At 34.6% G+C, this 13,544-nt stretch overlaps 6 protein-coding genes across 6 annotated transcripts; 3 read left to right on the top strand and 3 right to left on the bottom strand.

Annotated features, from left to right (window-relative positions):
• Window positions 1-962: 962 nt before the first annotated feature.
• Window positions 963-2,417, top strand: EIN_175900 (hypothetical protein; the record flags this gene model as incomplete). Its single annotated transcript, XM_004260526.1, has 1 exon — window positions 963-2,417. The coding sequence occupies one exon, from the start codon at window positions 963-965 to the stop codon at window positions 2,415-2,417; it is 1,455 nt and encodes a 484-aa protein (XP_004260574.1).
• Window positions 2,418-2,462: 45 nt separating this feature from the next.
• EIN_175890 (hypothetical protein) lies at window positions 2,463-3,683 on the bottom strand (the record flags this gene model as incomplete). Its single annotated transcript, XM_004260525.1, has 1 exon — window positions 2,463-3,683. The coding sequence occupies one exon, from the start codon at window positions 3,681-3,683 to the stop codon at window positions 2,463-2,465; it is 1,221 nt and encodes a 406-aa protein (XP_004260573.1).
• A 302-nt stretch (window positions 3,684-3,985) lies between these two features.
• EIN_175880 (centaurin beta, putative) lies at window positions 3,986-5,908 on the bottom strand (the record flags this gene model as incomplete). Its single annotated transcript, XM_004260524.1, has 3 exons — window positions 3,986-5,338; window positions 5,378-5,655; window positions 5,746-5,908. The coding sequence occupies 3 exons, from the start codon at window positions 5,906-5,908 to the stop codon at window positions 3,986-3,988; spliced, it is 1,794 nt and encodes a 597-aa protein (XP_004260572.1).
• Window positions 5,909-6,608: 700 nt separating this feature from the next.
• EIN_175870 (cleavage and polyadenylation specificity factor, putative) lies at window positions 6,609-8,018 on the top strand (the record flags this gene model as incomplete). Its single annotated transcript, XM_004260523.1, has 1 exon — window positions 6,609-8,018. One exon carries the CDS (start codon window positions 6,609-6,611, stop codon window positions 8,016-8,018), a length of 1,410 nt encoding a protein of 469 aa, XP_004260571.1.
• A 97-nt stretch (window positions 8,019-8,115) lies between these two features.
• EIN_175860 (hypothetical protein) lies at window positions 8,116-9,519 on the bottom strand (the record flags this gene model as incomplete). The annotated part of the gene is made up of 1 exon (XM_004260522.1): window positions 8,116-9,519. One exon carries the CDS (start codon window positions 9,517-9,519, stop codon window positions 8,116-8,118), a length of 1,404 nt encoding a protein of 467 aa, XP_004260570.1.
• Window positions 9,520-12,251: 2,732 nt separating this feature from the next.
• On the top strand, window positions 12,252-13,529 carry EIN_175850 (AP-1 complex subunit mu-2, putative; the record flags this gene model as incomplete). Its single annotated transcript, XM_004260521.1, has 1 exon — window positions 12,252-13,529. The coding sequence occupies one exon, from the start codon at window positions 12,252-12,254 to the stop codon at window positions 13,527-13,529; it is 1,278 nt and encodes a 425-aa protein (XP_004260569.1).
• Between the last annotated feature and the right edge of the window lie 15 nt (window positions 13,530-13,544).

Genomic DNA, 13,544 nt, shown 5'->3' with positions numbered 1-13,544 from the left:
TTAACGCATCCACCGAAATCGATCCATCCACAGCAACTTTTTAGGACGATCTCCCAAAATTTTGAAAAAAATAACCCAATTTTATTTCAAGTTCTCTATTTTTTGTTTTAGTATACTTTTAATTCAACTACCAACATAAAACTATACTTGGAATATCGGAATACATTTTGTAGATCGTAGTGTAAATTACTTATCATTACAATGTATCATTAACAAGATCGTTTATCTGATACCGCTATAAAAAACAATTTAAAAAACAGTTTTGTTTTGATATTTTTAGTATGTTATTTAACGAGTTATTTTTTTAATAAGGAGCAAATATTAACGAACAAATTTAATTGAAATAAATGTATTCAATTAAGTAAAAAATTAACGATAATATGAATAAATTAGCGTGTAAATTAAAAAAAATGTTAAATTAAAAAAAATGTTAATAAAAGTATCATAATTACATATTGAATGATAATAATAACGTAGTAATGTGGCAGATGACAACATTTGGTGATATTATTTTTTAAAAAAATTTTTATTATTTTAAAATAAATGCTTTTTTTTTAATGACAAAATTGACTTTATTTTACTAAAATATATTTGTATCCAGCAAAAAAGCGTGTATCCACTGGATGGACGCTTATCCAGTGGATAGATGTCCATCCACTAGTATGCCCTAATATAATAATTTCGATATTACTGAATGATCTTGAGTTATTTGATAGTAAATGACTGTGAAATAAATATTCTTGGTGAATTAAAAAATACAATAAATTAATAGTTAAATAATAATAAATTAATTGTTTTACATTTCAGTTGAAACACAAAGAAGTGTTATTAAGTATTTTGAAGACAAATTAATGAAAAACAAATTATTAAAACATAGTAAAAATAATTATTACAACTAGTTTAAAGAACAACACTAGATACAACCATGAAATGAACTTGAGAACTCCAAAATAAAAGTATTGATGAAAAAAGGCTTTGATAAGAAGCACAGTCAAAAAGGAGCCATTAGTTCGACACTCAACGATGTGACTGATGACTTGGATAACATAAACACATTCACAGAAATATTTTATGGGCAACGATCGACAGCGACGTTGTCTGGTCAAAATGTTGAAATAACACGGATAAGTAATAGGAATTGGACAGCCGAGGAGATTCAAAAATACTTTACACTTCAGTCCGAAGCGCGATTTAAAGGAATGAAATATTTAGAACAACCGATTGGGTTGTATCAGATGACAAGTGCTGATGAAGAATTGTATTGGGGTGTTGTCTCTCAAATCACTGAGTGCACGCTCTTCAAATACATATTTGAGCGTAAGAATACCATGTGGAAAAATCAAAAACTCACTTTAACAGACAAATTTGAATTGGCGTTGAATTGCACGGAGGCAGTGACATCCCTCCATCGACTTAATCAGATCCACGGTACTCTCGGCATCGACTGCTTTTACTTGGACGACCACAAATGCGTCACTTTAGAACACTTCGGGTTGCCACCCAAGTTCTATAGAAAGTGTCAACTCTCGCCAACTCCTTCATACGAGTCAGATATATTACAATTGGGGGTGGTCATATACCAGATATTCACTGAAGAATACATCGACATCGACACTGCAAAGTCATTACCAACACTTCCTCGCCAACAAGAGGAGATTGCGCTCAGTGAAGCGCGCGAGGACGAAGTCGAGAAGGTGAAAGAAGAACTTAAAAATGATGACCAATTGCAAAACCTCAAAAAGACGGTGCCGTTCTTATTGGAGAAATTACTTGCGGACGCTTGGAACAGTGACCCATTCCAACGCCCGACTGCGGAGGAGTTTTTGATTCGAATGGTCGATTCCTCACTAGTGAGTGAATGTGGTGGGTTCTGGGGTGCAGACTTCTGGGTGTATGCGTTGAATGAGAATGGGGTTATACCAGAGAAGACGATGCCCTTTGATACATTTGCGAGTAAAGTAGCGGCGTCGTCTGCTATTCCAATTGCGGATATCAAAGAGACTGAAAAACTCCTTGGAAGTGGAGGACAAATCACAACGACAGAATTTGGAAGAGCAGTCTTCATCTTCGACGACTTCTATATGAACAGCGAGAAGATGCAAGACATCGTGAATTTGTGTAAGGACGGGTGCTTGATGTTTGTCGACTCGAAAGAAGCACAAGCGAAACTGAACGGATGCACCGATGGAGTCTTCTTAATTCGACCGAGTAAGACGGACCCGAATGCGCCATTCACGTTGTCGAAAAGAACGGATGGGAAGACTGTTCATACAAGAATATCGAAGAAGGAAGGGTTGTTTGTGATTGAGACGAAAGCACATGAATACAAAAACATGTTATTGATGGCGTTGATTGAAGACTTGAAGACAAATAAAGTCATCACAACCTCCGTCGATGGAGGAGACTCAATTTACTAATATCTTCATACTCTTGTTTGGTCCTTTGTAACACTTAATCGAATATTAAAACACAATGAATAACGACGGCAATTGCTCGAAATGCTCTTTGAAGTTGAAAGACTTGACATTTTGCGTCTGGTCGTAATTGCTTATCTTCATAATGTGGTCTGAAAAGTCCGGAGAAAACAATTTGGATATCTTGAAAGCAATGGACTCCATTTGTTGGACAACATTGATATAGTATGACTTCCACTCAATCAGTGTTGATCGAAGGTCGAGAAGGGTTAAGACCTTTTTGTACGCGCGCCCGAAGCGAATGACGTTACCCAAGTCTGTTTTGTTGCCTTCATAATTCTTTTCTATGAGTGTGGTGAACGTCTTGAAAGTGTCTTCGACCTCTTCCGTCGATGCAGAAGAGTCTGGGAGGACATGCACTTTAAATATTGCTTCATTCCCAAAAAATTCGAATAAATTTTGAAGGGTTTGAGGGTTTGTATATATCTCGTTTAAAGTATATCCAACATAAAACGCTTTCGTGTATACCTCTGCAGTGATCTGTCGTTTATTTGAGCTTGTTTGAATGGATGACTTGATACTGAGTTGTTTGATGTCATTTTGTTTTGTATTGAAAAAGGAAGGCAATGATGTCCCAAGTGATTTTTGCGTTTGGTGCCCAAGCGAATTTTTGAATGATAAATTTTCTCTCTTTTCTTGTGTTTTTTCAACACAATTTGTTGAGGAGAGGCAAAGTGGTTTAACGGGTAAAGCCGTTTTGGGAAGACAGACGTTTGGAGAGTCACTTTTCAAGGCAAACCCTCCCGTTGGAATTCCTTCGGATGATTTTCCAAAATTTGAAGACTTGAATCGCGGAAAATTGCCGATGGGAAGACTTTGAAACAACGATCCTTTAAACTTGTCTAACGGTCCAGACTTGAAAAGTCGTTTTTGTACTTTCGATGACTTTTTACTGCCGTTTTCGTGTGGTGCCAGTACTGGCATTTTGCGTTTTTGTGGGAGGGGCAAAACGAAATACAAATTTTTGATGCAATCTCTGCTATTCCATAAGATCTCCTCTATCCCATGAATTACTGTTGCAAAAACCCATTTGGTATTCTCGTTTTTGTATATCTGAAGGACTTTGTTTGAGAAGTCATCATATCCAATCCGCACTAATTTATAATTTTCGTCGTTAAAGGGCAAATCCAACGAAAGTGAAATGTCCTTGACTTGGTGTGTCACACAAATACACTTCACTTTCCGCGGAGACGTGGCAGCCGCTTTCATATAAACGCTTTGACCCAAAACGAGGCGAGGGCTAATACTTTCCATTATAATATAATTTGTCAATTTAGCGTTTTCCACTCGATGACGTTTTCATTTCTTTCTTGAGTTTGTAATAATATGTATTATATCTATTTATATATTTAATTAAAATTATAATACAGTAAAAATCATTTTGAAAATGTCTTGACCATTTGTAATTATTTTAACGGACAAATAATACATATTTTTCAAATTCAGTTACCGATATATGATTGTAGAACAAATATGATAAATAAAGTTAAACTGGAACTAGAAAACACACATTACTGATTTAGACTGAGTTGGTTCTCCACATGCGTCATGACTTCATTCAGGTCTTGGAAATCGTTATTCATCGCGAACCTAAGGACCGACGTAATAAGTCCATCGCCCTTTTCAACTGCGATGTCGTATGCCGTTTTCTGTTCCTGATTCACAACATTTACTTCACATTTGAATTTGACCAAACACGCGACTATACCCATTTGCAATGTTTCCGTTGCTATATGCAATGCCGTATTTCCATTTTCATCAATTTCATTCATGTCATATCCATTCACTGTTAGGTAACAGGCAATGGCCGTATGTCTCAATCTAACCGCAGTGATCAGTAACTTCTTCCCATACAATGTCACTATTTGAATGTGAGCCAACACTTTCACAAGGTCTTCTATCGTGTTGTTTTGAACTGCAGACACTGCTCTCTGTTCCCAGTTAGTGTCTTCGCTTGCGACAAATTGCTTTCGAATGTATTTCCGCGAGATGACATTCGACCGTTCCTCTGTAGTACTGTCAGGGGTTAACATATAGTGTTGCTGATAGACCGAATTGACTTTGTCGTTCCCCAACGCGTCTAATATTCTGATCACATAGTCTTCAATATTGTCAAGCGTTGTACTTTTGACACGACTAAATGCAACACCAAGACTCCGGTGTATACCACTACATTTGATACAAAAAAGGATTCCAAGGTTCACAGATATCCACTGCGGGTCTTTACAACCACACTCGGAACATTTTGTGTTGCCCTCTCGTTTCATGATTTCATTCAGTAACGGATTGATGACTCGGTCATTCACAGAAGTCCCGTTTAACACGTTTTCCTTTTGTTTCTCAACCATCAATTTCCATTCCATCGCTTCCTCTTTTGTCGCAGTGTAAAACGTGAATTTTCCATTGATGCCATTACACTCCAAAGTGTTGTCAACGGGTTTAAAATTGGTTGTGATGATATTCACGCGATCCATTTCCTGTAACTTGTCATTTAATTGTTGTAACCCGAGTATACAATCATTGTCGAAGATATAATACAAGCGTTTGTCACACGCTGCAGACTCTTTGCGCGTCAAGAACCCGCCGAGTGTGTGTGGGATGATGAGGGGTTCTCGTGCGATGGCAATACTCGAGCGAAACGCATTTGCCTGCACGATCAATGAGTTCACTTTTGGTGTTTGTGTTTCTTCGTCGAAGTGTCGTTTTGCGGTGTTTGATATGTACTTGGAGTACATGTTAAATAAGTGAACGATGTTATCTTCCGTGAGTAATGTGAGCAACTGAATTTGTTTGTTCAACGTGTTTCCTTCTCGCAAAACAGCCAACTGGTATTCTTTCTTCTTCTCTTCGAGTTGTTCTTTCTCCTGATACTGAGTTAGTTGTATTGATTAATTGAAACAAACGAAATTGGGGTACTGCCGAATACACCTGTTGTATGTTGCTTGGAACCTTCTTCGTGTCTGTTTGCTCGACTCTTTTGCAGCCTTTCTTTGCTCAGCAAACCCGCCCAATCCATCCAGAACTGTCTCTCTCCATATTTTGAGTTCGTTGACAATCAGCATCTGATACTCGAAGTGTTGGCGTAGATTCATATACAGTGAGGTGATGTCCTCTGAGATCGGAGTGACTTCACTCATACTTCCCAACGTGGAAATCAGCGCAAGCCACTTATTGAAATAGACTATTAAATTAATAGAAGTTATATCTCTACCCTTACTCAATAGAATAGAAATAAGAGTAATTATGTATTATTAAATGGTAAGAAACAAACGATCGCCACACTGAATGATGGACGGTATTAAATCTAATATGTCTTCCCATTGATGTTCGAAATGTTCAATAGAACTCCTGGTCTGATATATCTGGTTTTGAAGGTATGGGTTGAAGGCATCGAATGGTTTGTCTGTTAAATCGATGAGGACTGGGAGTGACATTCGTCTATTTCTTTTTGAGTTTACTTTCTCCCTTTATTTCGACTCAAAAATAGTCGGAGTTATTAATATATTATTTGTATCAATTCTTTAACTATATATATTGTTTCTAATAGCTCTGAACAGTAATCGGTGGTTATTGAGAAATAAGGTATCGAATTGAAAAGTATCAAATGGCGAAAAGTATTCAACAGAGCGAAAAAAAGAGTTTTTCATTCTTTGACTCATGGAGACAAAACACTCCAAAACGACAAATACCATCACAAATATTTGAAGTTTTTTCGTCAAACAAAAACATCATTCGTATTATACACAATCAAAAAAATTGTTTTCGATTATGTATAATTAATTTTAATTTTTAATAACTATTCGAGTAACTTTTGTTTAAGTGTATTTTTTTGGGAATTGTATAGTTCTATTTTAAAGAAGATACAATCAAACAACTCGTTAATTGGATAATACGTTAAATAAAATAAATGTATAGTAATTATTAAACTAATCTTGATGGTATTAATTTACTATATCACCCCATAAAATATAATAAATAATAAATAGCAAATAATTAAAATTAATAAAAATAAATATCTAGTTTTTGATTAGTTAACAAATGCTTTTTTTCAACACAATTTATTGAAAGTAAAATTATAATAAAAAACTATAAAATTATAGTAAAAATAAGAACTGAAGAAGCTCGAAAAGACAAATGAAACTTCACGTGTTTGGAGGTGGGCAGAGTGTAGGATGTAGTTGTTTTGTTGTAGAGGGCCGGGAGGATGCAGTTGTATTAGATTGTGGGTATAATCATGTCCGGAGCGACATTGGGATTGACTTTGAGAAAATGAATTTACTTGCACCGAAAATCCGATGTTGTTGCATTACGCATTACCACGTTGACCATGTCGGTATGCTTCCGTGGCTCTGTAAATTTCTTTCAATTCCCATTTTCATGGCTCAGCCAACACTAAGTGTTCTTCCAATGATTTTATCGGACACCCACTCGTCGTCTTCCTTCATTTTACCGTCCGATATCGAGAAGTGTGTGAATCAGTGTTCTGTGATACAACCGGGGCAATCCATACGAATCACAAAGAATGTATCGCTCCGATGCTTTTACGCTGGACACGCGCTTGGTGCCGTTTGCTTTGAAATATTGTTTGATGGGAAGACAATAGTGTACACTGGGGATATCGACAACCAAGAGTCTTTCCTCATTAGAAGTGCTGAAATAACACCACACTCCATCAACTATTTAATATCCGAGTCAACTTGCATCTACGAAAGAATTAAAAAAAGATTTGACATAGAACGTTACGAAAGACCGATAGTGGATACTATTCAAGCTGGTGGGTCTGTTCAAATCATATCGAATAGCGCAGGGAGAGGTCAAGAGATCTTTGGAATTTTATATCATATCATCGAGAAGTACAAATTTGATATTCCCGTGTGTGGGTCTGGGGGCGTTTTGACAAATTTGGCTCAGAAATACGCCGAATGGAAGACATGGCTTCGGCCAGAGATCACCACAGAAGTGTCGAAATTTCGCGAGATAGAGTTGCTTTCGCACCAAACCCAATTTATCGTGGTGACAACCCCCGCCAATTTAGGGCAGGGACAGTCGAAAGAAGTTTTTGAGAGGATAAGAGCGTCGGAGAACAATTTGTTGATACTTCCGTCATATGTCACTTTCAATAAAAAGGACTTGACACCGAAATTGAGGAAATGTAAAGTCGTGCAGATAGAAGAAAACAATCATTACGACGGCAATGGAATTCAATCCTTAATCCGAGCGTTGACACCAAATGAAGTTGTACTTGTCCATGGCGATGAGGAGAAGATGAAAAAGGCCAAAGTGTTCTTTGAACAGTTGTTCCGCATGCCTTTTTATTTACCAGCAAATGGCGATGTTGTCACATTAGGACTTGCTCCTTCTCAATCAAAGAAAAGCACACAGAGCTCCAAAAGATGTGAACCAAAGCTCCCACCTTCTGAGAAAGAATATCTTCATGATATTGGAAACAAAGCACCACATAAAGGTAGTTATAATACACGTAATACTAATACTCCAAGTCGGGGATTACCAATAACAAAAGCTAAAACATTAGAACCTTTATAATTGTGAACTATATGTGTTTTGTTGGCGTTTAAAACTCATTTCAATTTCATAAATAAAACTCATTCGATAAATATGAAGTACAATAAATAACAAATAATTACAAGAAAGCCGACTTTGGTATTTGTGTGTTAGTCTTGAGATAATTGCAGCCGAAGAAGCTTCCTTCGCCAAATGAAATGGATTTGTTCTGGAGCGACACGTTTGTGAGGGAGACACATTGATAGAAACAGAACTTCCCAATCTCTTTCACTGAGGATGGGATTGATATCTTCGTCAAATTGTTACATCGTGAGAAACAGGACCCAGCTAACGAACTCACTACCGATGGGACAACAAACTCGTCAACATTTTTGTAATGTGAAAGGACTTTGTTGTTTAAAGTGAAGTTGAGGTAATTAAGTTCGATAGATACCAATGCATTTGAATTGACAAAAATAGCTCTCCCACCACAGGCGACGATGTTTTCGTTGACTGTAGCGATGTTAGTCAGTGAAGAACACCCTTTAAAACAGAAGTCTCCAATACAAGTGACTGAAGATGGAATGTCAAATGTTTTTAGTAAAGTACAGTCTCTAAAACAAGACTGCCCAATCATTTTAAGTGAAGTGTTTGGCTTAATTTTAGTGAGTGAAACACAATTATCAAAGCACCGCATTCCCAGAGAAGATACAGTGTTTGGGATGTCTATTTTCTGGAGTGAAGTGCAATTGGAGAAACAGTCTTCAGGCAAAAAGGCCATTTTGTTTGAGAGACTGATCTGTGACAAATTGTTACACCACATGAAACAAGAATGGCCCAAATAACTCACATGTGATATCGAAATCTTTTTTAAGTTACTGCATAGAAAAAAACACAAGTCGCCAAATGCAATGATACTGTCTGGTATGTAGATATCAAAGAGTGAGGTGCACTGTGAAAAGCACCGCTTCCCAAGTGAAGACAAACTGGTTGAGAGTCTCACAGAAGAAAGATTTGAACACTTCGCAAAACATTGTTGTGGAAGCGAGTGCAATGCATTAGAAGCAGTGATCCCAGTCAGACTTGGACATTCATAAAAGGACGACTCTCCCAGAGCAGAGATCGTGTTTGGAATAGTAATAGAATGGAGCGTCTTGCACTCTTTAAAAGACTCGGAACCTATCACTTCGACATCTTCTGGTATTTTGCTGTGTAATTTTAAACGGTCTTCTGATGTGTATTGGACTGACTGCATTTCACACCTTTTTTCTTTTTTTGAACTCGAATAACTCACTGGGTAACACAAGACTATTTTAGTGATCAACCCATCTTTAAATTTCTCATCAGAAGGGTTGTAAATGTTCAGTGTTTGTATTTTAGGAAATAGCTTTCTCGTTTTCTTTGTGAGGGCAATTGGGTTGTAACGATACTTTTCTGGAAGATGGAAATACTCTTTGCAGACCATCTGGAGATGGACGAAATCTTGAGCGTATGTGAAAAACTTTGAGACAACAAAAATAAGCTCGAAGTCGAGGTGTGACATCGGAGTGTGTTCTATTTGAGTTGGTTGATTGCCAACTACCCTTTTATATTTTCAAACGGGTTAAATGTTATGCTGTTTGTTTGCCATTTTGGTGGTGACATTTATTGTTCCCATAAATGCAGGTTATCAATAAAATTCATTTTATATATTCTTTTAGGGGGGTGTTTAGTAAATAAAGATTCTTTGAAGTAAAAAATCGGGGACTCCACTAGTGACAATAACAATTACATTTTTTATATGGATTCATGTAAAAATATCTTTTTTTAGAACAGTTTCTCTGAATAAATGATGGATTTCATAATTGGGACGGGTTTTCTCTGTTTGATAATAAAACAACAAAAATCATTTAATTTAATAATTGTATTAATATAATACTATTTTATTTTAGTATTATGTAATTTAGAATATATTTTTTGAATATGGTTGACAATTGAATTGGAATTGCCGTTTTTATTCCAAAAAAAAACTGGTTTGTTGCACTTTGGCAATAAATAGCCTTTCTAGTTACAAAACACTACTTTTGCCTAAATATGAGTGCTAAATTATTAATAAATCATAAGAGTAATTTATTATCAGTTAGTTTTAAATAGTTACATTTTTTTATTATGAAACTACGATTTATTATAATTGGTTTTTGATAGAATAGTAAAATTATTCTCATTTTACAATTTTTATAAAATCGGAGTATCCATAAACTTGCAAATAAGTTACAAGTTATGAATTTAAATCATCATTCCCGTTTATTAAACATATTTATTGCTAATATAAAAAACGATATGTTAATTTACAATTAATACTTTTTTTGACACTCTGACGAAATAAAATAAGTTACCATTTAAGGTTTTGAAAAAAAACATTTATTTTTTTTATAAAAACCATAATCAACAAAAAATTTTTACAATTGAAAACTAAAAAAATAGAAAAAAAATTATACATTTTAGTTCACTACTATTATTATTTACTAAAATATTGAGAAACAATTGTTAAACCCAAAAATACAATGGGGTTAGATTTCAATTATTTTTCTGATATTTTATTTTTTTTAATCAATTCATTTTATAATTTTATAATAAAAAAATGGTTTTAAATAAATTAAGTGCTATAATTGATAATATAATAAAAACATTTTTATAAATTTATAAAATTCCTTTTGTTTTTTGTTTTCATTATTTTATTTTACTAAATCAATTAATTTTTTTTACTTGATCTTAGAAAAGTAATATTCTATTTTTAATTTTTTGTTTAAATTAGAAAACATTATGTCAATTATTATAGTAATAATATAATATTATTTATTATACTGTTACTATTTATATATAATAAAAAATAACTATATTTTTTTAATTTATTAACAATACAAAAAAACTATATAAGTTCAGAATAAATTATAATATCAATATAATTATTTAGTAATTAAAATAATTAATGATTATAATTTTTTTTTAATAAATAATGAACTAAATCAAATAACATATTTATTATTAATTTTTATTAATATATATAGTCGGGGGATAAATGGCATTAAAAAGGGACAAAGGTAGTTAATTTTGATAAATATAATTTTGAAACTATAATTTTTAAAAAATCTATTTAAAGGTCAAAATAAACATAAAATTAAAATAATAATATAAATTATCGTTTTTTATTTTAAATGATTATAAATTGAATAATTATAAATTTCTATTTCAAAAATAAACAAAAACACCTCAATTTGTTCACTTAAAAAATGTGGAAGTCTAAAACGCAGCACTTTTTATGGTTTGTCTGAAACTTGTTTTGTTAAAGAATTTTTCCTTTGTTTTTTCCTTTGTTTTTTCCTTTGTTTCATTTCTTTTCTGCTCTTTTTCAACTCCAATTGTTTTTATGTTAAAATGGTCTTTCTCTTATCTTTTCTCAATGGAAATGGTTCAACAACGAAAGATTGAAAGATTGAAATAACAAATGATGATTTTTCAGTGATTCCCTGACACTTTCAAAAATTGACACTGTTGTTAATTCATTAAACTCTGGCATTTTAACCATATACATCGTGAATATATATTGAAATACAGTTTTTAAACTGGTTTCTTGTATTTAAATTGCTTTTTTATGTTGATTGCCTGTGGTTATTTCATCAAGGGTTCCTTTCTCTTCTTCTTCCATTGTTTTCAAAGATTGAATAATATCAAAAATAGAAAGTTATGGTTTTCTTTTATTATTCTCAAAGTAGTTAATTGAAAAAACCCTTCTAATACTTTTATGGTTAAATAAATTATATTTTATAGTTTTTTACTCAAATTAACTACTTCTGTCCCAAATTAACCCCCTTTATCACCCGACTATAAAGACAATTCTCTAATAAAGTAACCACGTAATACTAATGTCGAGTTAAACGATTTATTAAGGTAAATCATCAAGTAAATAAACCCAATTTTTATTACATAATAGTCGTTTTAATTCATAAATAATCGGGCATACAACTCAAAAGAAACAACATGGATATTTTTTCTTTTTTATTCAATCGCATTTCCATCACAATTGATCCACTTTTGAATGAACAACTATTTAAATATTATAAATAAACTGTCTTATTTAAAATAATCAAAAGTAGTCGACCTCTTAGCAACAATAACTAACTACAAAAACTCGAAAAGGTATTGAAAGAGCGAGAAAACGTCAAAGAAGCTCACCCAGAAATCGACAAGGCAATTCGAAAAAAGAAAAAGTGTGAGAACTCGAAAAAAGAAAACAAGATGTCCATATCAGCCCTGTTCATTTTAGACGCAAAAGGGAGGACGGTGATCAGTCGAAATTACCGAGGGGATGTTCCCATGACTGCGGTCAACCAATTTGTGACCAAAATCACCGAAGAGGAAGAAATCAATTTGTGTCCGGTCCTTTTAATCCAAGACGTCACTTACATGTACATTCGTCACAACAACTTATACTTCATGGCGTTCACCGATCAGAACATCAATTCCTTATTAGTCGTTTCCTTTTTGTCGAAACTCGTCGATGCTCTTAAAAGTTACTTCTCTGTTGTGACTGAAGAGACCATCCGTGACAATTTTGTTGTCATCTACGAGCTCCTCGACGAAATGATCGACTACGGGTATCCTCAAATCACCGAGACAAAGGTCTTACAGAACTACATCACACAAGAAAGCCATAGAATGGACATGAAAGAAGTCCAGTCCCTTCTACCCGTCGTCACTGGTGCTGTATCATGGAGAACACCTGGTATTAAGTATAAGAAGAATGAAGTCTTTGTTGATGTCATCGAAAAGGTTAACGTCTTAGTCTCACAAAATGGGTCGCTTCTCCGATCGGAAGTCCTCGGGACAATTAAACTGAACTCGAAGTTATCTGGGATGCCCGAGTTACGACTTGGTCTCAACGAGAAGATTAACATAGGGAGTCGAATGGAAGGGAATACGGTCCAGAAACGCGCTGAGATGGATGACGTGAGTTTCCATCAGTGTGTTCGTATGAGCAAATTTGATAACAACCGAATCATAGGGTTTGTCCCTCCCGACGGAGAGTTTGAGTTGATGAATTACAGACTGACGTCCAATGTTCGACAACTGATTTGGGTCGAGTCGGTCATTGACAGGAAAAAGAGAAATCGTATTGAAATACTTATCAAAGCTAAAAGTTTCTACCGAGAGGCAATCAACGCGAATAACGTTCAAATTCGAGTCCCCGTCCCTTCGGATGTGTTTAACCCACAATTCAGATCATCAAATGGAACGTGCACATACGAACCACAAGAAGACTGTGCACTGTGGAGTATCAAAGTCTTCCCAGGAAATCATGAATACATGATGAGAGCTTCCTTTGAGTTGCCCTCGATCAGAGACGAAGAGACGGACAAAGAAAAGAAGCCCATTCGAGTCAACTTTGAAATTCCGTATTATACCGTCTCTGGGCTACAAGTCAGATACTTGAAAGTCGTTGAAAAAAGTGGCTATCAGTCATTCCCTTGGGTGAGATATATGACGTTCGCAGGAGACTATTGCTTCAGAACATAAGCGAATGTAAGCACT

Source organism: Entamoeba invadens, assembly GCF_000330505.1.
Source record: "Entamoeba invadens IP1 unplaced genomic scaffold scaff_1105074725183, whole genome shotgun sequence".
Classification (NCBI taxonomy): domain Eukaryota; phylum Evosea; order Mastigamoebida; family Endamoebidae; genus Entamoeba; species Entamoeba invadens.
Note: the sequence above shows the minus strand (reverse complement) of the source record. Positions and strands in the feature narration are given on the sequence as shown.